The 26,899-nt window shown below is 33.8% G+C and overlaps 3 protein-coding genes across 4 annotated transcripts in view; 2 read left to right on the top strand and 1 right to left on the bottom strand.

The window, feature by feature from the left end:
* Positions 1–6,052: 6,052 nt before the first annotated feature.
* LOC140754387 (salivary protein Tsal2A) lies at positions 6,053–7,442 on the top strand. The gene has a single exon (XM_073089394.1). It carries the CDS (start codon positions 6,136–6,138, stop codon positions 7,339–7,341), a length of 1,206 nt encoding a protein of 401 aa, XP_072945495.1. The 5' UTR covers positions 6,053–6,135; the 3' UTR covers positions 7,342–7,442.
* A 968-nt stretch (positions 7,443–8,410) lies between these two features.
* LOC140754489 (uncharacterized) lies at positions 8,411–10,869 on the top strand. The gene is made up of 3 exons (XM_073089510.1): positions 8,411–8,517; positions 8,855–9,645; positions 10,632–10,869. The coding sequence occupies exons 1-3, from the start codon at positions 8,503–8,505 to the stop codon at positions 10,744–10,746; spliced, it is 921 nt and encodes a 306-aa protein (XP_072945611.1). The 5' UTR covers positions 8,411–8,502; the 3' UTR covers positions 10,747–10,869.
* Positions 10,870–11,877: 1,008 nt separating this feature from the next.
* The window catches only part of LOC140754251 (alpha-N-acetylgalactosaminidase), an 86,933-nt gene continuing 71,911 nt past the window's right edge, over positions 11,878–26,899 (bottom strand). The window contains exons 4-10 of one of the 2 annotated variants that reach the window (XM_073089214.1): positions 21,898–21,991; positions 18,362–18,537; positions 16,760–16,921; positions 16,151–16,348; positions 15,399–15,563; positions 13,815–13,887; positions 11,878–13,243 (exon numbers count right to left, since the gene is read on the bottom strand). In XM_073089214.1, coding sequence (XP_072945315.1) covers positions 13,134–13,243; positions 13,815–13,887; positions 15,399–15,563; positions 16,151–16,348; positions 16,760–16,921; positions 18,362–18,537; positions 21,898–21,991 — 978 coding nt within the window. In that variant the 3' untranslated portion in view covers positions 11,878–13,133. Of the gene's footprint in view, positions 13,244–13,810; positions 13,888–15,398; positions 15,564–16,150; positions 16,349–16,759; positions 16,922–18,361; positions 18,538–21,897; positions 21,992–26,899 lie in introns of both variants that reach the window. The other variant, XM_073089213.1, reaches the window with a different exon arrangement.

Raw genomic sequence — 26,899 nt, forward strand, 5'->3', positions numbered from 1 at the left:
TGTTGCAACAAAGATGTAAATCATTAAATGTCCCAACTCAGCGTAACCATATATATTTTCACAAATAAGAGACATTAGAAATTAGATTAAGACATGGGTACGGCTATGTTTTTAAAAATACTTTAAAAATAATTTTCTATTATCTTTACTAATTGAGCAGGAGTCTCTCCCACCACTGGAAGAGTCCCACAGTCCATTCCGCCATACTATTCCACAACACCACTTGCTAAAAACCTTGTTACCTTTGATTACACTGAAGCACCTACCTTAACACGAATTTATTTACATTAGATATGTCCTTAGATGTATTTTGCACGCTCTCAAAATCAATGCTATAATTGATAATCGCTTGACGGCACATCTGACGATTTAAATCTTTGAGACAAACGTCTTATTACTAAACACATGGTTATAAATACGTCGTTATAATATAACTATATTTTACATAATCCTCTGATACTTTTCTTGTGCTATTCGATTTCGTATCTATCGTTTCTTCCTTGGTGTCCGCTACTTGGGTCTTTAAGACCGATGTTGGAAGAATAAAGCTGTTTATACTAGCTATTGACATCACGAGGAGTAGCAATATAATCTGAAAGAAACAAAAGATTGCTCAATATTTATCTATTTGGGGCAATAAGAGGATAAACAACTTATTGGAAACATCTCACGTACAATGTTATCGAGTATGTTGCAAGTCGTTTATATCTCAATTTTTACCATTTTGACATTGGTTCATATTTCGTAATAGCAGTTATTAAGTTCATTCATGCCTTTGAAAATATTATCGAGAACATTCTCGAATGTATGTTTCCTTATAATGATTTACGTCGTCATTGTAGCAATTGGTAATTATGATGTAACGACGCATAACAGTTTAGAAAATCAGGGATTTCTTAGGTGGATCTGAAGTAGCATTGGATACATTTATTGTTATAAAAGCGTTTTTCTTGTTTTAGTGATAACTTAAAACCCAATATATGAATTCAGGAATGAGAAGTTTAAAACCACACTTTTTTCAACCGAAACAATCGTATCAGAATCTGTTTACTAATTATGCAGCTTCGAATAGTGTATTTTTGAATTTTACTGTTCGGAATATTACATTTCAGAATTTACCTATAGGTACAGGTCTATCTGCTGATAGTACTTACCTTCGTATAAATAAAAAAAATATTTCTTATTCATAAAATATATTCGTAAATTATAAAATTCATAGTTTATTTATTATTTTTATGAATATATCCCATTACAATATTTTAATATACATTGAGAAATTTATAATAAAATACTTATAACAACGGTACTTATATAAAGTAATAAAAAGTCATTAAAATTCTTACTACACGAGCTATATGAAAAATATATAGATGATTTGATGATGACACCCAAGAAATGAGACATTTCTTTGCCTTTCTGGTCGAAGTCGTTTAAAAATACATTTAAAATGTAACATTAGCCGTTAAGACACTTCGTCAAGCGGGATTAATTTAAATTGGTGTTTGTGAGTCATTGGATGACCTCAATAACACGACGCATTTGCAAGTCTGGAAAGCACTCTTTACTTTTTAACCGCCCTAATTTATTTCAATTTAGTATCTTACACGAGAACTACATAAACATCACTAATTATAGTATTATTTTTTTTCGTTTGCTGTGAGATTTTTTTTTTCACTTTTTATCTATCTTTATTAACTGAAAAATATTTACAATTATAATTAAATTTAGAGAAAATTAAAAATAATAAATTAAACTATAAATATAAAATAACTTATTTACAAAATTTACATATATACAAAAATGAAAAACAAAAATATAAAAACAAAAAAACTACCATAAAAAATTGTCGCCATCACTGTCTTTGGGCAAGGTTCCCAAGACATTATTAGTATTATTTGCGATAATATAGATTATCCCAGATAAATCAAATTCTAATTTGTATAATTATGATGACTTAATTATACTAACTTAAAATTGACAAAATACAATACCTTATTTTCTCAAAACTCTTTTTATTAATTCATTAACCAAACTAATTACAATGGTAACTCTAATTTTATTTTACTTGGAAATTCAATTTAGTGTTACAACATGATTTTTTCCACTACACATAAGTAATATAAATCACTATATAGGTATATTCATTATGCAGAACTAATGGTACTATGACGAATACATTGTTTGTTTGCAGTTCTATTATGATCAATGCGAGCGGAACCGCGGCGCGTGGTTAGTTATGGTTGGCTTTCCACGTATTTGCGACTGTTTGCCTTGCGTTTGTTTGTCTGTCTGGCTTGAGTTTTTTTTTTAAACTTTTTTATTTGCACATTCAATATTTCAGCAGTAAATCTCGGTTAAATGGCTATTTATGGATACCCTCAGCTCATGGGTACCCGTCATTAAATTTAAATAGATCTAAAGTAGGTTCCTACCTACCTACCTACATTAGTTGTTCTCATACAGCTAAACCACAGGACTTATAAGTGCAGTTCCACACTATTAAAACAAAAACAGCAGTGTAACACTGCTGTTAGGCGGACAATTATGACGGTATAACGTTCAAAACTACTGGAAACAGTTCAAAAACACTAACGAATGCGCAAAAACGCAAATTTAAATCTAATATTATAGAATTCCACTCACCGTCCGAGTCATCGTGACGTCACTAAGTACCACACGACAGCACGTGGCTTTGTTATTGTTTACGTTTCTAAATATTTATCGTATTGGCAAACACTATTCTCTCTCATTGTCACGTCCCGCTCTCAGGACGGTTGGTACTGGAATGAGAGGACTGCGTTAGCGCTGTTCCATTTTCGAATGTCCAATGTTCTCTGATAATTCTATTTTATTTTTAGGACTTCGGTCGCCCCTTTGTTTCGTTTTTGTTAACGGAAAATATGAATTTGATATTTGATTTTAAGTATTTTTTTTATCCTGTGGGTTTTTAAAAATTGTAAAAATAACATCTATTTACCTTCAAAACAATCTCAGCTGATCAAAAAGGATTGAGATGATCAATCTGATCGTCGCTTTCGCGTTAAATTCTTGGGCAATTTAAAATTATTAGCTTCAATAGAGCAACCCATAGCCGTATTGGTAATTATTTTTAAAGTACACGTACTGATATTAATAGATGGTTATGAATTGAGAGTAGAATTATAGCTACTGACCTAATAACGGATACTGTAGCAAGCAGTCACTAGTTTAGGATATTTAGCTGTTTATTAGTTACGACGGTGAAGTTGACAAGCAGTCAACATTTGAAAGAGAAAGTCATAGGCATTTAATTTAGGTCGAGATAGGTTATTTAAAAAAAAATACGAAGGAAACTAGCATGCAGTCCATCTGTACCTTACCATGAGTTTTACGTTTCGACAAATATTACTGTTTTGGTATTTGTTTACGTATTGGCTCATACAGTTTCCAAGTTCTGATATAATCCGCTAGGGGCGCTGATTGGAAATAGTATAGGAAAATACGTAAACAAATACCAAAACAGTCATATTTGTCGAAACGTAAAAACTCATGGTAAGGGTACTGATAGTAAGTGGAGACTGGGGCCTATGGGTAGGTGTAACCAACCTAGATAATATAAGATTCCTACTTGAGGTTGGCCACATGATGCGTGACTATTTGCTACCCTTGAGGAATAAGTTGGAGTGCCTTACCGAAGTGTGTCTCCCTTACGACACCCTTAAAAGTAGAACACTGCAGCGCTTAACAGTGCAGAAAATGCAGAAATAGGTATGACGGTTGTGCCACTAGAATAAGGTACATAACCATTACTCACAATAAATTATTGTACATACATAAAAACGTGGTGCTGTTGATGAGTTTTATCTCATTACGTGATCTCTGACTATTACGAGTACGTTGTTACATGACAACATTCCATACGATGTTACAACTGTGCATTAATGTTTTATCAATAATCTCCCTTCTAATAACGACTAATTAACGTATGTAGATGCAATAAAAAGTAGTCTAAAATTATGTTGTAAGGTAACATCTTTTAAATCATTAAATATGTCAATATTTACTTATTACTTAATTTAATGTATAAACGGATTTTTTCGCTGGGCGAACATATCATCCCGTAAAATCACAATTCAATTAATCCATTCATCATAAATCATTAATTAAATGTACCACTATGTAAAATTGTATAATATTTACTTTTTAAAAGTTATTTGAAAAGGATTTTTCAAATTATATACCTCATAATTAAAAGACACCAACATTTTTGTTTCAAATCTGTATTTCGAAGATAAACAAAAACATATGTATATTTTTAAAGCAAATGAGCATGCACTTCACTTGATGCTACGTAGCCATGAACATCTGTAATCAACCCTAAATAGGATTTAAGTGCCCTTAGGGCTAAGTTAGAACGGATTAGATATGTTTCTCCTACTACATACTTTAAACCAAAACATTTAATTATATAGTATTTACATACCACTGCTGTTATAAAGCAGAAATAGGTGCTGTTACCTCCTGAGTCGATCTGCAAAGGGTTCTTCAAAATCTGTCTAATGTCTAATCTTTTAGAAATTAGTAAACTTCTTCACAAATAAGAAAATTAAATCATCGAGAGAAATAACCAAAAACCATTTTGTTATTCACGAACAAATTTTATAGGTATGAGCTTCTTCACTAAGGATACACAAAAACCGTACTAAACTACTAAGTAAGCAGGTATAATAAAAATGATACATTGCTATAATATATAACAAGCAGATTTACAGGTTATGCAAGTTTTTATGAGATTTTTAGATTAGTTAGCAAGTTTTTTCGGCATGCTTCACTACGTTCATGGTTTTTTCCGTATTTGGTATTGGCATGATGCAAAACCAGAAATTTGAACCGTGATTTGTATTTGAACTGTTGAATGTAAGTTCGATGACTCTAATGCATGTAATTAGATTATTTATGAGACTTTTTAGTTGAACGGTAAGTGACGACTGCCGCCCGTGTATATCTGCAGTAAAACCGTGATATCTTTTTTTTACGATATAGGAGTAGCAGACGAGTATACAGTCCACCTGACGGTAAGTGGCTACTGCCGCCCATGGACATCTGTAATCAACCCCAGATAGGATTAGATATTCCCACTTGAGGTCGGCCACAGATGCGCCGCTACCCCTGAGGACTAAGCTGGAACGCCTCGAAAAAGTCTGTGTCCCTTACCACACCTTTCAAACCCGAACACAGCAGCACCTAACACTGCTGTTATTAGGTAGAAATAGGTGTGGCGGTGGTGCCGCCGGAGTCAAACCACAAAGGGTTCTACCACCTTCAAGGGGTCGACCATCATTGGATTCCTGCCGGAGGTTGGCCACAGATTCGTTGCTACACCTGAGGATCAAATTGGAACGCTTCACATAAATATGTCTACCTTACCTACACATACTTGCCAACTATCGCTTTCCATATACATATCTTTATACACAAATACTTGTATTTGTTTTATAGATACAGGTCTGTGTTTACACACTTCTTCAGTAGCCTCTTACCATCAAGTGGACTGCTTGCTCGTTACCTCGATTTTACAAAAAAAAAGTATGAATACAGTTCCCCGATCGGATCCTAATGTGCGTATAAAAAGTTGATTAAGGATTACTACATTTAATGAGAAATATCATGAGGAAATACACATCAATGTTTTCATTAATGTTCTCAAAAGTGAATGGAGTAAAGTTTATTAGGCCACTAGCCAATGAAACTTAAGTAAAGTTGCTATAGCAAAAATATATGATATGGTAATATCAATGGACAGTATTTTATATAAAAAGCTGTTTAAAATGTATAACGTAATATTTCCTGCGCAATATTCATGACAATAATGTAACGTTGGTAAGTAACAACTAATTTTAAAAGATTAAAACTAGAAAAAATGATGGACCAAAAACTAAGAATAATTTTGTAAAAAAGTTTTGTCTTCAATTAATATGACAATAAATAATAGGTAACATAATTTATCTATGAACGGGATTTTACAAATAAACGATTTTTATTTTGGTTGTACTTTGTTGTCAATGTTGTCATTACTGTAGTGACAAATAATTGTCATAAGCATGTGTTCAAAATTCTAGTATTGTAAATAATTTAACTCAATAAAATATTAAAAATATGTTCCACAAGTTATTTATGTTAATTCTGTGTGTTTTAAATATCAGGCCAGGAGATCGTTGCAGGTTGAACACACGAATTCATTTTGGGGAACCTCTACCTGTTATTTTAAAACAGGGGAGGTTATTGGAACCTAATGATGGGTACGGCAATGTTGATCTGAATAACGGGGAATCTCTAACGTTAAGTTGTGAAGGAGGAGGTGTTATATCTCACCCAAACGCTATACAACAACACACCACAGCGACTATAACGTGCGAAGGAGGAGACAATTTCCAAAATCACGAATGGTTGAATGCGCCTGCTAGATTCTCTTTCTTTAGATGCTCATACGCGCCAAATCATATGAGTGAACGGACTAACCGAACATGCTTTGAAGGAAACCCAATTATCGAAGTTGGATATAGAATACAAAACGAATTTTATCCCTTATTCGAATCTTGTTTCAACGAAGCTACATTCAACGCTATTTACTCGAAATACACCCAGAAGGCGTATAACGCCTTGTATCAAACTAAAGTTGATCGACCATTCTTTATAGATAACAACAATTACTTACAAGTTCCTGTTGAGTACCTTTTCTCACCAAGAGGACAAAAAGCAGCAGTAGCACAATTAGTTGGTCCTCTGATAGAAACATATTTCACGAAGACCGACTTTTTATCACGTGGTCATTTGGCTGCTAAAACTGATTTTGTTTTCGCTTTTGGGGAAAGAGCAACATTTCATTATGTGAACTGTGCGCCGCAATGGACTGGATTTAATGGTGGCAACTGGAATACTTTAGAGGTTGATTTGAGGAATCATATCCACGTCGCTGGGTATGACACTGTTATTTATACAGGCACGTTCGGTGTCACTCAGCTGACTAATCAGTTTGGACGGAAAGTGGATATTTATCTTTATACCGACGAAAATAATAATCCAATAATACCAGTGCCACAGTATTTTTATAAGGTTGTGTATGAACCTAGTAGTGGTCGTGGAATAGCATTTGTGGGTATCAATAATCCACATTACACGCCTGCGGAGGCTCGTGACTTATTCTTTTGTGTGGATGTTTGTAGAAAGAGTAACAATTTTCGCTGGTTATCCTGGCATCCTGATAATCCTTCGGAGGGATACACTTTCTGTTGTACTGTTCCAGATTTTAGGGATACTGTTCAACACTTACCTCACTTTGAAGTACGAGGTATTTTAACGTAATGTTAATCTTTTGCTAAATCATGTCTTCGGTGTTTTGTAGGTACATCATGTCTATGTATAAACTTGTTAAGTTTTTTGGAATTAAATATTTATTTACTTTATTCCCTCGATTTATTTTATACTTTGTTCCTCTTCTCTTTCTAGTATAACTATTTTCGTTACCTTCTAAATGTATTTTTGTGAATCAATCCGAAATTCGAAAGGTTTTTAAACAAGTGCCTGTTTAAATAAGAGCTTTTTTACTTCCTATCTTGCTTCATAGTTTAAATATTTATAATTAAAATGAATTTATGAAAGATAAGAAATGCCAATTATAATTTTATTCATTACTATATTAGCACTAATGATGATTTTTAAAATCAAGTCATTATAAACCTATTATTGATCAGATTTTTTATGCTTTAGATTGAATGTTAACAACGCCTGAAATTTAATTTCAAAGCCTAATTTTGGAACCAAAAATGTAAAATGGATACAAACTCCCAATTATTTTCTTATGTTTGTATACTATGGTCATTTTTGTTTAAAGTTGAATGCCCTGCTTTGTATTTTGTAGGTATATTTTGTTATCACGCCGTATAGACGATGCTACGGATGATACTATGACCTCAATCAAGTATTTACAATATATAATTATAAACATTAAATAAATTTCGGTATTTAATGTTATATCTATTCCTCGAAATAATAAAATATGGATAATTTGTAATATAAATTGAAAGCAGGAAGCAAAGATAATATATAAGAGAAATACTCTTTCATATTATATAGAGCTTAAGATTTTAACCGCTTTCCTAGAAAGTATTATCTTTAATCCGTATCTCTAATCCTTAGTAATAAAAGTCATAAGGTCATTAAGTAATTATTTCTCAGAAATGACTCAATAGATGGCAATAAAAATATGTAATAAAATGCAGGTACCTATTAAGATAAGAGTTTTGGTTTCAAACTTAATCCGTAGTTCTATTTCCTTTAAAAAGACAATGTGTTATCAGTGAACTTATTACTTAACGACCATCAATATTATTAGCTTACTGCAAACTTTCTATATTTAACCAAGTGCATACTTGTTTGTCCTTTAATTGGTGATTGTCCTTAGCAGTGAATATATTGTTACTCTCTGTGACTTGTGTGGAATATTACAAGGTTTTAGTTCCAAAAATGAAAGTAGAAATTGTAAGTACTTTTACTAAAATATTATTTAGTTTATATCTAAAATAAGTTTCTGTATTTACTTAGGAATTGTATTTATTACTTGATATTTCTCTGGCCTTAAGCATTGGAATGTATTGATTTGGCATTCATAACCTTGTACTTTTAAGTGTATTAAAACTTGCATAACACCAGTAGCGGTAACAGTTTTTTGACTTCCAGTACCGGGATCGATTCATGACATTCACGACTCATAATTCTCTTAAAGAACATTTATATTTCTATCTTAAAAAACTTCCTTATGAAGGCGCAACGCTCTTTAAATCTCAATGTGAATCGCATATTTATTTTTCATTTTCAGGTACTAGTGATTGTGTTTATAGCATTAGTTAAGGGCAGTGATTCAGATGAAACTGAAGTGACTAAACCAATTCATCACCATGTGAAACTCGGTTCTTCAGGAACAAAGCAGTGGAAGCCCCATTCTCCAAAAAATGACAATATTCAAAGGTTTATTGTGACTACGAAATCGACAATAACACGAAGTACCCCATCTCGTTTTCAACTATCACATAAGACTACGTTTAAAACAACCACACCGACGATCAGAGCAAAAAATTCAAATTTTTGGAAATTAGCAACAACAAGACGACCATTTATGAATATGAAACACGTGCAATTTACTGTGACTCCCTTGAGCACGACTAAAAGGCCTGAAGTTTCAGAAGAAACGCGAAGAAAACACAAGTCTATGCTTTTTGTTAAAAAAATTGATGATGCTACTAATAATGATGACAGCTCTGAAGAAATGGCGGAATCTATCAATATACAGAATAAGGAAGAGAAAGAAAAATATGATCGACCAACAATATCACCTATCCGTAGATTACGGTCTAAGGTAATCAAGTTTAACAAAATAGACGATATATCAAAGTCCAAAGACACGGAGATTAAGCCACAAATAGAAGTTACTCCCAAAAATAATAGTGAATCAGAGTTTTCATCAGAAGAAGTAGAAGATAGAGAAGAATTTATATTTGTAAAGCCTAAGGAAATAAAGCAAAATGGTGTAGATGTTATGAAAGATGACAGCATCGAATCAGAGGAAAATACCACTGTAAAGGAAGAAGAAATAAAAGTGAGACACAAAAGGTAAACATTTTATTACTTTTAGAATAATTATAATCAAAAACGCCCAATATAGTTCCTTAATACTTTTAGTTAAAATCGTAATTTTGTTTGCTAAAATCATTTTTAAATAATAAAAATAATGATTTTTTATCGATGTATTAATGACATGAAAAAATCATGTATATTAATACATGATTTTTTCATTGCCTAGATAAACCTGAAATATGGTTTCATCACGTAAGATAAAAATAAAATAAGAAAAGAGTCCAAATACTTTTTAGACTTTGATTACGTCGGTAAAAACATTTATTTAAAACCTTTTCCAGTCACTACAATATAATTTAAATACCAGTAGTTTAATCAAGTATTTTTTTCTTATTTCAACAAGCCGGTTATTTTGATTTTTACCAATTTAACAGTTTACTTTTTAATTAACAAATATGCTATCTATGGTAAGTTAAAAAACGGGTTTAAGGCAAGGCAGTTGCAATCCAGGCAAGTATGTAAAACTGCTTTTAATACGTAAAATATTTGGTAATTGCAAGTAATGTGTGACATCATATTTCTTGGTAGTACATTGGCTCTTATTTAATGTAACTATAGAGGCTACCTAAAAGTTTTGTCTCGTTCTTAGAATTACCATATCCTGTAGTTTTTAAATAGCATTTAGAATACTTTGTAAGAAGTGCGTCTGAAAATACCTTTTAATTTTAACCTTTAAGGTCATAAATTTCATTGACTACACGTCAATTATTCGCTGTGCATATCTTATTAAATTTTAGTTTTCATATTATAGCTAGTTTACTAATTTCCGTTCGCGAATACCTGTGCATATGTGGAAGGTAGTAACAACTATTCAAATAACATGGATTGCATAAAGACCTTCGTAAAAATCATAGCAATCGGTAAAGTGTTGGGAGTTACTAGATTTCTTAAAGTATCAATATTATCTATATTCATTTTATATATTTGCATAATTTGTAATACAAATTTGTTTTCTATTACAGAAGTATTAACGTGATTGAAGAGGAAAATCTCGGTACAACAGTTTCAGGTTTCAAGTTTACGGGTAAAGTCGCACCTCTGAGCAGTGACCTTATTTTTAGAAATATTAATACTTAAATTCAAAATTGTTAATGTAATTATTATTCATAGATTAGTAAAGCTTACTCACTCCTAACAAGAAAATGGACCCAGTTTTGAGAATTGAAATAGTTGCGTAAAAAAGTTTTGCCACGTCTCCGTGCTAAAGTAAATAAATATTTGAAATAATTATTTATTTATTATGTAAATTACGCAGTATTAGTCATTTATTCGTAAATTTACTTTAAAAATGTTTTTAAGAGAAAATTTGACAAGAATAAAAAAAAAAGAACTGACTAATAAGCCATTTGGTGTCTTCATTAAATTTCAAGGCGGCGAAGTATCTTTACTAATCTATGTTATTATTATATAAGTGTATTCCTATTAATCCCATGAGATGCCATTATATAAATATTTTTTAGTGTTTCATATATATTGTGTATAGTTAGTACATAACTTTGTAAGCAGATACGAGTACTTATAATATACTTTTATATATACAATATTTTGTAATTACGTATCATAAGAACAAATTATTATGTATTTTCAATGAATAGTAGTATTCATAAAATATGTAATATACTTTTTAGTGGTAAAATAATAATTTTGTGCAAAAATCTGTAAAGGAAATACATTTTTATGCGTACAGTAATGTTGTTAATTAATTCCCTGGATAATTATTTATTTCATTTACTTACATTCAATTTTAATTTTTAATCCTTAGGATCATTCAATTTAATTAATATTATTAAATAGATAAAAATAATCACACTCAATCTTTCCGTAGTATTTTCAATTATTTTCATTTAAATACTTGGAAGGTGGTAGAACCCTTTGTGGTTCGACTCCGGCACCACCACCGCCACACCTATTTCTACCTAATAACAGCAGTGTTAGGCGCTGCTGTGTTCCGGTTTGAAGGGTGTGGTAAGGGAGACAGACTTTTCCGAGGCGTTCCAGCTTAGTCCTCAGGGGTAGCGGCGCATCTGTGGCCGACCTTAGGTAGGAATATCTAATCCTATCTGGGGTTGATTACAGATGTTCATGGGCGGCAGTAGCCACTTACCATCAGGTGGACTGCATGCTCGTCTACTACCCTTATATTATAAAAAAAAACTACTTTCAATTAGATTAACAATACAAAAAGAAGTTTAGAAATAAAACATGGTAAAAATGTAATTATTTATTGTGTTCTCTACAAAAATCTTACAATTACAGACAACTATAATGTACATCCTTATTCTAGGTACGTCATAATGGCAAAATTAACTCCACGCTTCTCTATACAATAAGTAGATCACACTAGTTAAAATGAAACATAAATAAATTGTAACCTAAGGGCAAGCTGAGACAACTGGTAACCTTTACACCTAAGAAAATTACGATTACATAATGCGTCAATGCATCGCATACTTATATAAGTCTGTGAAATAGTTATCCCATGTTTTGTTATATGTATTTCTCTATTGTTGCTTATTCCCGTGTAAGTTGGCAGTCTATAATATTATCGGGTAATTCGTAATGGTCAATGACTGAGTATTTTTTCTCAATTTTGTAAGTTATTATAAGTAATTATTTATTCACTTATACCAACTATCTTTAAATATTCATTTTTTAGACCTTTTAGAAACATGGATTAATGACCAGGGGCCTACCACCATCTTTTAAAAACCATCATAGTTCAGGAAAGTTTTGTTTCAATATTGCATCAACATTATTTTGTTTCGTACCACGACATCCTTAAAACAGGTCGTGGTACGAAATTTCAACGTATGATTAAAATAATATTGTTTTAAGAGATGGTAGTAACCTCCCAGTATTCTGTACCTCTACTTTTTATATCATTGCCTCTCCAATCCATGTACATTTATTAGAATGAGATACTTACCTCTTAATTTCAAGATACTTAAAAACTGACCTATTGTAAATTGCGTATGGTAGACTCATTTTGTAATCGTAACCATTAATTTATTAATGGATTAAATATTATTAAATTCAATTATAATGATGTCTAAAAATTGCTAGATATCCGTATTTAGGCGCTGTTGACACTGAGTAATTTGAAGCTAATAATTATTTAGTGATTTGAATCTAGATTAAGATTTTCTTTGTGAGTGAGATTTTCCTTTTATTAGTCGAGGAAAATTAACAATTGACGATGAAACACTCAAATAAATTTGTGTCCTATTTTTCTATGAAAATTGATAGTTAAGATAATAGCATTAAAATGAAACATTTCGATAACGCTTAAACGGAATAGAATTTACTTTATAACTAATGATAGGTCACAACACGCGATTCTTGCAACTCATTTCGATCACAAACATTAACTGTACAACTAGCGCCACCTAGCGGGTAGAGATCGCGCAACGTGAATGTTATTGTACTTGTAGATAACTGGTTGACTCGCTGATAGATGGCGCTGCTCACTTCTTTGTCAGTCTGAATACGTCATTGAGTGGCGCGTACGGCGTTCTCGTTGGGATCGCGTTGTATGCGAAAGACGGTTGAGCGTCAGCACGGAGTATCACCACACCTGTTGAAATAAATTATCAATGAGCATGTTTATTCAGTAATTAAAATACCTATTATCTGAACACCACCCCAAATACTATAAATATCAAGCATAAATAAATAACACCACAACTCCTTTTGTTATGTTTGCTACTGTTAGTCGTTCAATTATACAATCTTAAATAGATATTGTTATTTGTTCGAGAACATTTAAATTATTTTAACACGTAAGTATAGTACGCGCAAAACTGCTAGTCCGCTCTGAAGTTGTTGCGAGCAGGTGTAGTCATAAAATTTGCTATGGCGGCGCGATTCATTTCTATATTCAAAGCGGACTAGCAGTTTTACGGTGACTATAAATAAACACTATTGTAGCTAAAATTACATGGAGTCTAAAAAGCAGGATTTAATATTAATAAGTAATGTTTATAAAAGTATGCAGTTACATAATTAATGACCAAAAACGGTACTACTGGTCAAATCCATCCGATTTGAACAAACGTATATTTAAACCGGTAAGCGTTCCATAAATAGTAATCAATACTAATATAATACCGCGCCCTTGAATACTAGTAAAGTGCGACACTTTCTACCTGAGGGATTCACTTTCACTTTGATCTTGGTTTGCGGAGACAGCACGCCGTAGTCAACATCTTCGTATAGATCCTGTAAAAGAAAACATACATTTCTTGTAAAAAAGAACATACACTTGCAACAAAATTGTGAACTAAGTGTTTGTTGTGTAAATGAAAACAATTTTATAAAATCAGTGCAACAAAATCTTATTATCGTAATCATTAACACATTATTGTCCCACCGTTGGGCACACAATATGTCCCCTCTATTTTCATACATCTTTAGGATCTTGTTTACAAAAATCTCATGTAGGTATACAAATTTCCTCATGACGTTTGACCTCGACATTGAAAAGAGTCATAATTAATATATCTAATATATATCATTAGAAATATTATTAGAAAAATCTGATATTTATGTCTGGGATTCGATCACCACATTCTCAGCGAAAGAGACCGAATTATAAAGTAGGTTCCTATGTATTAGGCCATCACTATTAATGCAATAGATCCATTCAATCTCATATCCCATACACTGTTAGCCATTCAATCTCATATCCCATACACTGTTAGCCTAAGATCCAGTGGTAAAGGGTACAAAAGTTATTCAGAAACAAAATTGGATGATTAATTTTGCGCCACCCCGTAACATTCTTCCGAATATTGTAGCGCTACTATCAGTTTTCGAATGGAATGTAGTTTACGAGTGAGATTACTTTCGGTACTAAAAGTAACAGACAGATAACCTTTGTTGAAGGTTGGCAGTCCAACCAAAATCAGTATTTACGTTATAAAACTGGTTGTCAAGTGTGGTTTGACCCTAATTGAATCAGATGTCGGCCACCTCTTAAGAATCGTGTATAAAATCTTTTTATTTAGTACGATGCTGTTAACTAAAATTAATATGGCATGAAAATTTATATTATTGGGTCTGATTTTCTTCAAAGAAACTCAAAAAAGGACTATTGGAATATAATACAATATAGATTATTTTACGCGAAGAAGAATCCTTGTATAGACATCTTGCATAGGCAAAACAATTTTCTATTAAAATAAACTTTATTTGCCCTAGATTTACAGTACAATCCTATCAGGCTTCACACACCCTGGAGAACACTTCTTTTAGAACTCTCAGACGTGTGAGTTTCCTCAAGATATTTTCCTTTGCATCATAATTAATCTCTAATACGCTCATAACTTATGATAAGTCTGAGCTGCTGTCTGGGATTTGATCTTTGGATTCTCGTAGTAGAGGGTCTCGGCACCATCGCCACACCTATTACTGCCTCATAATAGCAGTGTTAAACGCTGCTGTGTTCTGGTTTGAAGGGTGTGGTAAGGGAGACATACTTTTCCGAGGCGTTCCAGCTTAGTCCTCAGAAGTAGCGGCGCATCTGTGGCCGACCTTAGATTGTTGATTAGATATCTAATCCTATCTGGGGTTGCTTACAGATGTCTATGGGTTGCTGTAGACACTTACCATCAGGTGGACTGCATGCTCGTCTGCTGCTCCTATATTATAAAAAAGGCTGAACCCATATCTAGCCTAGATATGGGTTCAGCCTTTTTTTTTCATCACTGTTTCTGTATTCTGTAGCTTACCTCCACCCGGTACCCAGCGGGGTTGTTAAGCCCCAACTCCCGGAGGGTGACAGCGACATCAGACGGAGTACCGTCCGTCCGCCGGTTGACAAACGCCACCGCGTAAGAGTAGTACGCGGCCTGGATTGGCACGATCGGTCTTGACCAGATTTCTATGCCGCGGTGCTGAAAAGATATAAATTTATATTAAAATCTATTAAAATACATAGATGAGGAGATACAATAAGAAACTTCTTTACTATACTTGTAGAAAAAGTAGAATTAATCAGAACAAAAAAATCGTATACATTATATACGGCAGGATATACAATGCCCACGGTTGCTTATCATGCACATAATTATAGCACCTTTAACACAGATGACGTTTTCAGTGCTAATCCATCTTAGAAATAGACACCACACTTACGCATGTGGTTTCAATTTTGTTACCAATATTACATTTATGTTGAAAGGCATCGGGGACTTCAATTTTATTTATGGGCGATAAGAGGCCCATGAGCTGCAGTGACAACTTATCTTCAAATAGACTGCCAATTTGGTTCTAATAAAAATTTCACAACACTCTCACCTAATATAACATACTACTTGCCTTGAAATAATAATAATTTCACCTAATATCCGCGCGGGTCCTGATCAAATTCGAAAATCTTCCTGTTCTGCAATATCGCCTTGTACTCCGGTCGGATGGTGTCAAGGTCAACACTTCTAAGCAGCTGCATACTCTTTTGCTATAAGATTTTCATAAATCTCACCTTATATATCCTCCTGCCCTGAATACCAAGCGGGTCCTGATCAACTTCGATAATCTTCCTGTTCTGCAATATCGCCTTGTACTCCGGTCGGATGGTGCGAAGGTCGACGCTCATGAGCAACGGTGCCGCCAGTATCGCCCATATCGCGAACTGGGTCTTACTCTGCTCGTACGAGAGCCCAAAGTTGCCTATGATGAGCTGAAACAAAACGTACAGGTTTGTTTTATTGTGAATAAAATAAATTGGCAGATAAATATGTACTGGTGCAAAACTAAAAATCATCCTAAGTATAAAGATATACAATATCAAATAAACAGTTTGACCTTCCTTTACTTAAACAATTAATGTACAGATAAAATAAGTCATAAGTGATTTTCGCTATAAAAGTAGTTGTTATATCAATAATTTGAACAGTCTTGCATTGTTATTATTCTAATAAAGAAACAGTGTTTAACCACACTGTTTCTTTATTTTGTTAAGTCATTTAAAATATTTTTACACACAATTTCTTATCGTCTCATACCTTTTTAGATATTTTAATATCTATTATTCCTATCCCTATTTAACCCAATTTCTTCTTTAGGTTCGTTTCGGAGTATCGTCACTTACCATGTCCGGATCATTCCAATGGCCGGGTCCAGCGTTGGGCACGATGACGTCCTGATGGTTTCCGTAATAGTCTATGATAGACTCGACGGAGGCCCACGAGTCCTGGATATCGTCAAAGTTTCGCCACAAGTTGCAGTGCTCAATTATCGATGTGAAGTTTGGCTGGAATTGATAAAATTGTATTCAAATATAACCCAAAACGAGTTGGTTTCTTTAAAATAATAAGCACTTTCTAATGATGACTGTCTAATAGATGGATTGAAAATTTAGAATAAATTAGGTATTGAAATAGAAGAGCAAAAAAATAACAATAAAGGAGGATGAATAATAATAGAAGAAAAAGGATTTGCAAAAGAAGGAAGATTGGTAGATGAAAAGGATAGAATAGAAGAAGAAATGAATAAAATCTTCTTAAAAACGGGGGAAAGAATACTTTCGAGAATGCGTATTACAAACTTTTATACTTTTAGTGAGACAAACAAATTAATTTACAAAGATTACTAATTAAGTGAGATCATATCAGACAGCTTGCATTTGTAGCGGTCTAAACAAATACTGAAGCTAATTGAACTATTATTCCTTTAACAGATGGTTATTATACAATTATTAGTTAACCTTACATTTTAAACTTTACATACGGATGATATTGATAACATCAATTCTGATAAGACAACCTCAACCATATAATTTTTGTGTTACACTCTGTATAGCACAACGGTGTCATAAATATTATTTAACACCTTTCATGCATGACGTAACGTTAGTATGTAGAACAGAATTGAAATCATATTACCGTATACAACGCAAATTAAGAACGTGAATTCATAATGCTCTATTATGAGATTCACATTTGTCGGAAACTACTTACGAGTATTTAGTTGGTATAATAAATGGTCGGTATTTGGAGTATGTGTGTAACTGTGTATATTTTATGTTATGGAAGTAGCAAGTTGACTTGCAGTTGTTTTTGGCATGATGGCGCTGTACCATTTTTATGCTTGTTTATAATCACTCATAAATGTTTTGCTATCACTAAGATTTTTGGAGAGTGCGGTTTATCTTAAACGCTATAAGTAGGCGAAGATGACATTAAACTTAAGGTTTTACAATTCTCCATGGTTCGACTGTACAAATGTTACCGAATATAACGAATTTTTAACGAATTTTTACTTCCATTATAGAGTTACATCTATGAGGGTGCTATGTAACACACAGATATACACTCAAATACTTAGACCTACTCGTATAATGGAAATTTAAATTCATCGCTTTTATTACCCTCTTATCGACAATCGAAATCGATCACTCGCTGTACCTGCAAGGTCGGTATGATAACCACTTTGCTATATGGGCCATCACTTAAGATGCCCTATTTAAAGATAAAGGTGATCACTTAATATCAGATGAGTTAAATTCATTTATTTCCTCATTACATAAACACCAAAAACCAGCTGCCTCGTCATTAACTAATTATTCCCACTGCTGGGCACCGGTCTCCTCTTAAGACGAGAGGGGTTTTAGACCATAGTATACCACGCTGGTCAAGAACGCATTGGTAGACTTCACACACCTTTGCCAACTTATTTTTGTTTTTGTACCCACCTGCATGCCAGCGTATATCTGGTAGACGGGCCAACTACACGAGTAGACCATCTGCTTGCCGGTCAGGTTGAGCTGCCTCCCGAAGTCAGGGTAACCCTGGTCCATGTCAGCTGGGAGGGCGTAGCACCCGTCCAGCTTCACGTAGTCCACTCCCCAGGATGCGAAGGTCGCAGCGTCTGTTGGAGCAAGAGTGTTTAGCTCAAATAGAACCTTCTTCTGTTGGATATTGATACTTTTGTAAACCGAAAAAAATCTGTAGAAAAACTTTGCTTTGAATTAAGAATGTATGTCGATTCTTGCTCTTACTCTCATACAGAACGGTCGTGAGGACTAAATATATTGCTATACTCTGCTTTCCTAGTTTTCTTTCATCTTCTCGGTCGTAAAACTCAAAATGTGACATATAGTAATGAGCCTAGGCAGAAGGTCCTCTGCCAGAAACGAGATCTTATATCTTTCTACCTAGCTTGAAGACTGGAAATCTTGTCGACCAAAAATTATAAAACTAAATCTGAATTATTTCTGAAATCCTTAAGATTTTCTGTGTTCTGGTTGCCATCTAGATTTTAGTGTTATTTCTAGATCCAGATATACCTACGTAGATCTAGACCCATAGAAATAATACGTTTTAATTTATGGTTCAGATCGTTTCATTTGACGAAAAGTCCATTTTCATTTAAAGAAAATATGTACATACTCAATTCTATTTAGGAAATTACATATATGAACATTACATACCTACTGACTGAACATTAATATACTTCAAGATCTCAGCTTCCGCTTATTAGTGCAATCGAGAGAAACCGAACGATTAATTCTCTACAATTATTATTTCTCATTATTCATAATTAGTACGCAAATAAGGTCACGGCACATACTAATACAGGAAGATTGATAGATAATATCACCCTATCGACCGGTCTTGTAACACCATTTTAAATACGTAATGCGTTTCCTATTAATATATACCTTCGTAAGTAAAGAGAATGGAGAATTAATGTAAGTATCTCATTATTTTCTCAAATAAAACAAAAACTTTTTGGTGAGATAATCATGTTGATTAAGACTGGCTGTTTATCACCTTAGTTTATAGGTAATCAGACCTATGTCTCATCTCTACTAGATATCAGATGCTTTTATGTAACAGGTTTGTCTGCGGTTAACCTCTTCTTGGCACCACAGCCTCTCCTATTGCTGCTTAATAAAAGTAGCGTTAAGCGCTGTTGTGTTCTGGTTTGAAGGGTGTAGCAAAGGAGACATAATTTTCTGAGGCACGAGTAGTGACGTATCTGTGGTAGCAATCTAATCTTATCTTGGGTTGATTGCAGATGTCCATGGACCAGTAGTGGGAGTGTAATGCGTTGATGATGACAAATTGCGTGCGATGCGTGATGTCTCCTTTAGATTGCATACAATACTTAGATTTGTGCTTTCCTGAATTCCGGCTATTAAATCTTCGTGTAGGAAATAATGTGCACGGAATTTCCGTGCATACAATACTAGACATTTGATAATTGTCCCATTTTACTATAATTGTTGCATGTCGCGGTTTTTTGTGGCCAGAGACTTCAGGTTCGACTCCTGGTTAATATATTTATATGAGTAAAAAAAATCAAAAGTTTGTTTTCTGTCTGTGTGTTTTATATATTGTATAATATGTATTAAGTATTTTTTTACCATTTTCACTTTTAATCTATATCAGAAACTTGATGATCGAAGGTCCAAACAATCTTACTATTAATATTGCGAGCATATAATTACATAGGTAAATGGTAACTAACAGAGTTTTCAAACAAGGGCTAAAATGAGCTTTTAAGATCCACTACCCTTTTCCCTCATCATTAATAGCCAAGTATTAAAGACCACACTAGATACGCCTAATATTAAAGACCACTTCCTATACGTTATTAATTACAATGGACGAAAATAAAGACAAAAACCTTCAAATCAAATCAAATCAAATAATTTTATTGTGGAACATAGGTTTAAAAACATAGGTGTACATTGGGTAATTGTCCGCCATATTCCGGCCTCATGGCCACCTTCCATCCAACGTCAGCTATGAACCGTTGTTTCCTCTGAAGACAAAGGTGTAATTTCCCCAGCTGAACTAGTCATCAAAATCCATTTAAAATTCACTACACTCCATGTAATTGCATACGAGTACATTATGAAATTCACTTCCGCGCTTTTCGACTCGCTTCCCCGGTCTAAATTAGCCCTTACGCAAGAATGCATTATGATAACCAAAAGAACTGATATTGGTACACTTTTACCTTAGAAAATAGAAATAGTATAGAAGGAGCTTAGTAATAACTTTGATGAAATGTCGTGAACTCGAAAACTGTCCACCTTTCCTCTAAATTTGCTGCTAATGTGTGTTTTGATAAATTAAGATACAGTAATACCTCGGACTTACACGACTTGTGGGACCGAGTAATAACTGCGTAAGACGAATTCGCGTAAGTCGGGGTATGCATGTACATATTTATGGTATGATTTCGAATGTGTTGACTTCGCACAACAAATACAAATGTTTACATGAATAATTGTAGGGTTAGTAAGCTTAGTTTTTATAATCGGTAATTGCGGGACACTCAAACCATAGGAGAATCGACGAGATTTGAAAATCGCGCAACTCCAAATTCGCGTTAGTCGGGGTAGCGTAAGTTGGGGTATTACTGTACTTAAACATTTAAAAAATAAATATAAGTAGAATCTTTGGATGTCGACGTCTGCTTTACTCCATTCTGCTGTATTTCATCTTAATCTTGGGGAGTAGCAAGGCATCTATTTTATCATAGGATGGAATTCATGTCCTATTTATATTCTAAGATAGATATTTTCATACTTAAATGAATACCAGAATGTATTTTCATAATTGTGCTACGTTAATGACCCACGATGTTTCTGAGAATTATCGTTTTTATGAAATTGGAAAAAGATGCGATTAAGGTGCCTACAAATGGAGACCCATTATTCATATTGAATGTATTCTATATATTTTCACATTCTGAGACATTTCCGTGGACCATTTCTTGAATTCAAAATGTCTGCCTGTCATGATTGCGCGTGTTAGGTCATATAGTGTTGCCGCATTGAATTTCTAGTGCATTACATATACTTGACCTCATTTTGATACACAGGTACCGTTTAACGATTCAATCGTTATTAATGTCTTTGGAAAAACATTCAAACTACTTTCATAATAAACATAGAGTAAATTGATGTAGTGTAGTTATTTTAATTTTAAGAATTATGGATAATAGTTTGTGGAATCTGTTTGTTAACTAAATACCTACTTCTAACATAAATACAAAAAGCTACTTTATAAGACTGTTTAAATTAACGGTTTTACTGCTGATATTGGCTAAGCACATATTGAGTATGTATAAACACTAAGATAGGTATTATTTTTTCAAAAACCAGCCCACAAAGTCTTAAAGTTTTCTAAACAAATATTCTCTTAAAATATACATGAATAACGTCGTAAATACAGTTAGTAATGTAATTAATGCCATGTATTATAATATTACCTTCAGCCAAATGTCCGACAACGCCAGGATAGCCCGCACATGTAAAGTTGCCGTAGTCCTCGTAGATACCGAACTTCAACCCCTTGCTATGTACCTGGAAGAAAATAACAATCATTTGTTAGAGATCATCATAATTACAGTTATGCAGTGATATAGATATTAATTTTTACCACTGCATAACCAATACGCACTTGGCCAGCGCGGTAGACTATGGCCTAATCCTTCTCAGGCTGAGAGGAGACCCGTGCCCAGCAGTGGGACAATAATGGGTTGATGATAATAGAATTATTCGTTTATATTGGTGACATTGAAAAGCATAATCATAATCGAAATATTTTATTGAATCTCCTTTTTTGACGAGTGGGAAACCTTCAAAAGGTACCCGGTGCCGGTGGTTATGTGGTATACTTGCACATCAAACCCTAGTCGAGAACTCCGGGCAAAGAACGCGACTGGATTCCTCCCTATTCCGTCCCTTTTATCCCCGGAAGCGCCTAACACGAGCAGTCGAGCATACAATACCGTAGCTCTTCTCTGGTTCAATAACAATAACTTAATCTTACATTTTTATCAGTCATCTTTGTAAACCTATAAAAGGTAGTGCATGTATACATTTTTATGTAATGCAGCAAAGGAAACTCCAAATTTTAGTACTTAGCGTTACTTAAACTAGGTTCTTTCATCACAAAATCACGACACAATTAAATTCGCCGACACAAACTTGTCGTTACCCAGTTTCACTTGAATTGGTCACGAAATATTATGCTAATGTCTTACGAAACGCCACAACACAGGTTTTCCAAGTGGCCGACAGGAAACGGTGACCACATGCCCTCTTCCTGTTTAGACATCGATGCGCTAAATGTCATAGGCTTGTGACCTAACACTAGTAGTGGTACATAGCCATATGGCGTTACACCAATTAATTGGATAGATATCAGTATGATATCTATCCAATTAATTCAATCAAATCCAAGATATCAGTATGATATCTATCCAATTAATTGGTGTATCTTCTTACAAAATGAAGTAGGTTAAGTTCTATAGTCAGCAATAGTTTAGATTGAAATCGAAATATAGGTAAAGTTAAGCAATGTCGGGCACAGTTGAAAATTGGATGGGTGGCCACTAGTGGCAAAATTTCATACGCGATTCTGGTTGACATTGTTAACATAGCAATAGCATGTCTTATAGGAGGCTTTATATGTGGTTTAAAAATATCCAACACAAATGTCGGCCCCTGTCAGTGGCTTCTAATTACTGGTAGGCGGGTCTCTAAAGAGCACAGAAAAGGGTCAGTTATATAAGAAAATATATTCATGATTCAATTATTACTTAATTTTCCATTTGTGTAGACAGGTTGTAAGTACAATAGCAAAGACAAAATGTAGAGTTACAGATCGAAATACATATTTTGATACAAAAATTACCAAATAAGGAAAATAAGTGGCTATACACACAGGTCTGTAGACTATACATTATTCAAAATCGTACAAAATCTTATTACTCGAATAATAACGCATAATACGCCCAAAACAGTACAAAAAGTTATTTGAAACCTAATTCTATGCGCAAAAACCCAGTAATAGTCAGCTACAAGCTATAAAATTGTGCAAGCGAGCCATAAATTACAAGTTCCCTATAATTTGGTCTTTGTTAGATAATCTGATGTTACGAAATGCGCCAACAAAAAATTCTTAGATCATTATAATAATACAATATGAGGAGTTTGTGTGCGTTAGTCATTCATTTAAGCTATTAATAGGGTTGTCACTTTAAGGAACGCTTTTTTTAAATTAATTTAGGAGACTGTACCCTTACCAGGAGTTTTTACGTCTCGACAAATATGACTGTTGGTATTTGTTTACGTATTTGCCCATACAAATTCTAATCAGCGCCCCTAGCGGATCGTGTCAGAACTAGGAAATTGTATGGGCCAGGGTACTGGTTTGATGCGCAAAGTGTTTCGGATACGATATCTGTTTAGGCATAAATGAAAATTTAAGGTTCTGTTTTAGGTCTGGATACTTGTGTATTTTTGTTTATGCCATGGTACCTATGCCACGATATATCCTAGTGAAGGACTATGAGTGTAATAAGAATTTTCCATTTTTGTTTGCGGCGCAGTGGTCCACACGTAGATACGTAAATTTTGAAATTTAATGATAACGTGATACATGATATATGTGAGCTTACGTCGCATGTGCTCTTAAAAGGCCAGAATTATAATTTTTACGTGCCCGAGAAACGAAAATAGACCTGCGTGAAAAGGACATAGTAATAATTTTCTGTTCTTTGTACGTAATAATTTTAGTATCAAAACGATTAGTCTAAAAATATATAAATCTTTACGAACATCTTGATTTTGACAACCCTAGTGACATACTGTCAAGGTTACGTTAATATGTCGTAACTCCGACTTTGGTCTCATTCAAATTTAGTTACAGTTTCACATCTCTATTGTATTTCAATTCGCCGCTTAATCTATATTACTATGATGTGAATTAATAGAGTAATTGTATTATAATATTCTTGTCATTTTGAAATGTAATTATTATTTACATTGAAGTAATGTAACTCGTTTATTGTGTAAGTTTTCATTAAAAACAAGCGCCTCGAAATATTGGAAAATAAGGATTTTGGGTAAAATCGAATATTAAGGAGCCCGACTCACACTTGACTGATGCTTATGTTCATGTGATAGTGGCACTTTTCATGACAATTAACGATAAAAACTAACAAAAAAAACAGTTTCTTATATTGACTCCCTACACATAAATAAATTTTACTATTTCTTAAGAACCGGAATAGTTTTATTTTTGAAATACATTTTTGCATGCTATCAGTTCGGTTCAAGTTTAAAGGTACAATCCCACATGTATTTTGTATATAAAATTTTACAATAATCCATATTGCATTGCAATATCACACAAGACACATTAACCATTAACAAACATTTGCCCAACGAATCGCAAGCACCGAATCTAATAGACTCTATTAGATAGACCGATGATATTTGTAAAAACTGCAATAAGAGTAAAGTGGTGTTACGTCAGTACGAGTTACGAGTGTTTGATGATTGCAATTAACCCAGTAGAACATGCAACTGCTATTGGGTAATGAACATATTATGGATAATGTAGTGAACCGGGATATTCTTGAGAGTATTGTGAATCTAAATATATGTAACTCAAAGGTGACTGACTGACATAGTGATCTATCAACGCACAGCGCAAACCACTGGACGGATCGGGCTGAAATTTGGCATGCAGGTAGATGTTATGACGTAGGCATCTGCTAAGAAAGGATTTTGATCAATTCTACCCCCAAGGGGATAAAATAGGGGATGAAAATATTACTTCGTCACGCGAGCGAAGCCGCGGGCAAAAGCTTGTATACATTTTTTTAGCCTTCAGTGTAAAGTAGAAAATAGGATAGAGTACAGTAATACCTCAACTTACGCGACTCACGCGACCCGGAGTTATAGTCCGCGTAAAACTGCTAGTCCGCTCTGAATATAGTAATGAATCGCGTCACCATAGTAAATTGTATGACTACACCTGGTCGCAACAAGTTTAGAGCGGACTAGCAGTCTGGTGCGGACTATACGCGATTCAAATTTCGTGAATTTGTCATGTATTTGAGCGTTACGAAACTCTCGATTATCGATAATAGTGTAAATATCCCCATATTATTGCTCAATTATAGACATGTTCGGGACTTGTCAATCATACTAAGTATTCGATGATATTCATACGCGAAATCATACTACGGCTTACGCGATTTCGACTGAAGCGGTTATAGTTCAGTTCCACTATCTCATACATTCGAGGTATTACTGTAGTTTATTAACATTTACCGAAAACATGATCGAACAAGTGTTCTAATATTTAACGACATTTAGATCTTTCGTAGCGTTAAAGTTATTAGACAAATCTCATATGTGATAATTGAAGCCTTTTGGGCTGTAAGGACACAACTGTAACAAATGAGACCTACACATATACATACGCCCGAAAAGCATTTCCCTCCGCAGACGGTTACAAAACTCAAATACTATTACAGAAGCAAATATTCCTACTTTTAACAAGCATATAAGTACGTAAGTAGTTCCGTATCAAATACTCTTACAAAAGCACTATTACAAAACATTACTACTTTTAACAAGCATACATAGGTAAGTATCCATATCTCCCGGTCAGGGGGCCTATCCCCATCTTTTAAAAACAATCATAGTTCAGGAAAGTTTTATTTCAATATTCAACGACCTCCTTAAAACAATTCTGTTTTATTCCTGCCAAGTGATGTAAAAGAATGAGTAATTTGTCTATTACTTATCCAAGAGGAAAAAAAACATCGAAACTAGTGTCATCTCTTTCGTACCACGATCCTGATTGTGTTCCGTCATACGCAGTTCATTAAACTTAAACCCTTATTCATTTTTCGCTTAACCACTGTATAAAACCAACTGAAATTGTCATAATTTGCTTAAAAAAAATTTTTCTGCAAAAAAGAATGAATAACTTCGACCGACACAATACAAAACTGCTTATTGAAATATTATAAAAACAATCTTGCTTGAAAGAGGTCGTGGTACGAAATATCAATGTATGATTAAAATAATATTGTTATAAGAGATGGTATTAACCCCCCAGTACTAAAAGTATAAGAACAAAACGTAACACTAATGGTAGTCCACGCCATGTATTGCACCAACGCCACCTCGTGGGAAAGAAGCGTTGCGACACCGATGCCACCGGTACAACTCCACTAATAACTTCCCCTCCAACCTGATTCGGCAATTCTATCTATTTATCTCCATATATATAAAAGAATGTCTGTATTTCTGTTTGTCTTAAGATTTTATCGATTTATCTTCATATAAATGAATGTTTGTCTGACTGTCTGTTTTTATTTTATGCATTACTACAGCATTAATCTGATAGCCATGAAATTTTAAGAAGTTGGATACCCTCTCGCGAATGTTTCTACTTTTCTGGCT

Source organism: Epargyreus clarus, unplaced genomic scaffold, assembly GCF_041222505.1.
Source record: "Epargyreus clarus isolate Ecla_fem2 unplaced genomic scaffold, WU_Ecla_fem_2.2 ptg000029l, whole genome shotgun sequence".
In the NCBI taxonomy this organism is placed as follows: Eukaryota; Metazoa; Arthropoda; class Insecta; order Lepidoptera; family Hesperiidae; genus Epargyreus; species Epargyreus clarus.

Excerpts from the sequence above, each read along its gene's own strand:
- LOC140754489 (XM_073089510.1), top strand. Across the intron at positions 9,646-10,631 it reads ATAAAAGTGAGACACAAAAG|AAGTATTAACGTGATTGAAG; the intron begins GTAAACATTTTA and ends TTTCTATTACAG.
- LOC140754387 (XM_073089394.1), top strand. The coding sequence starts at position 6,136 with ATGTTCCACAAGTTATTTATGTTAATTCTGTGTGTTTTAAATATCAGG.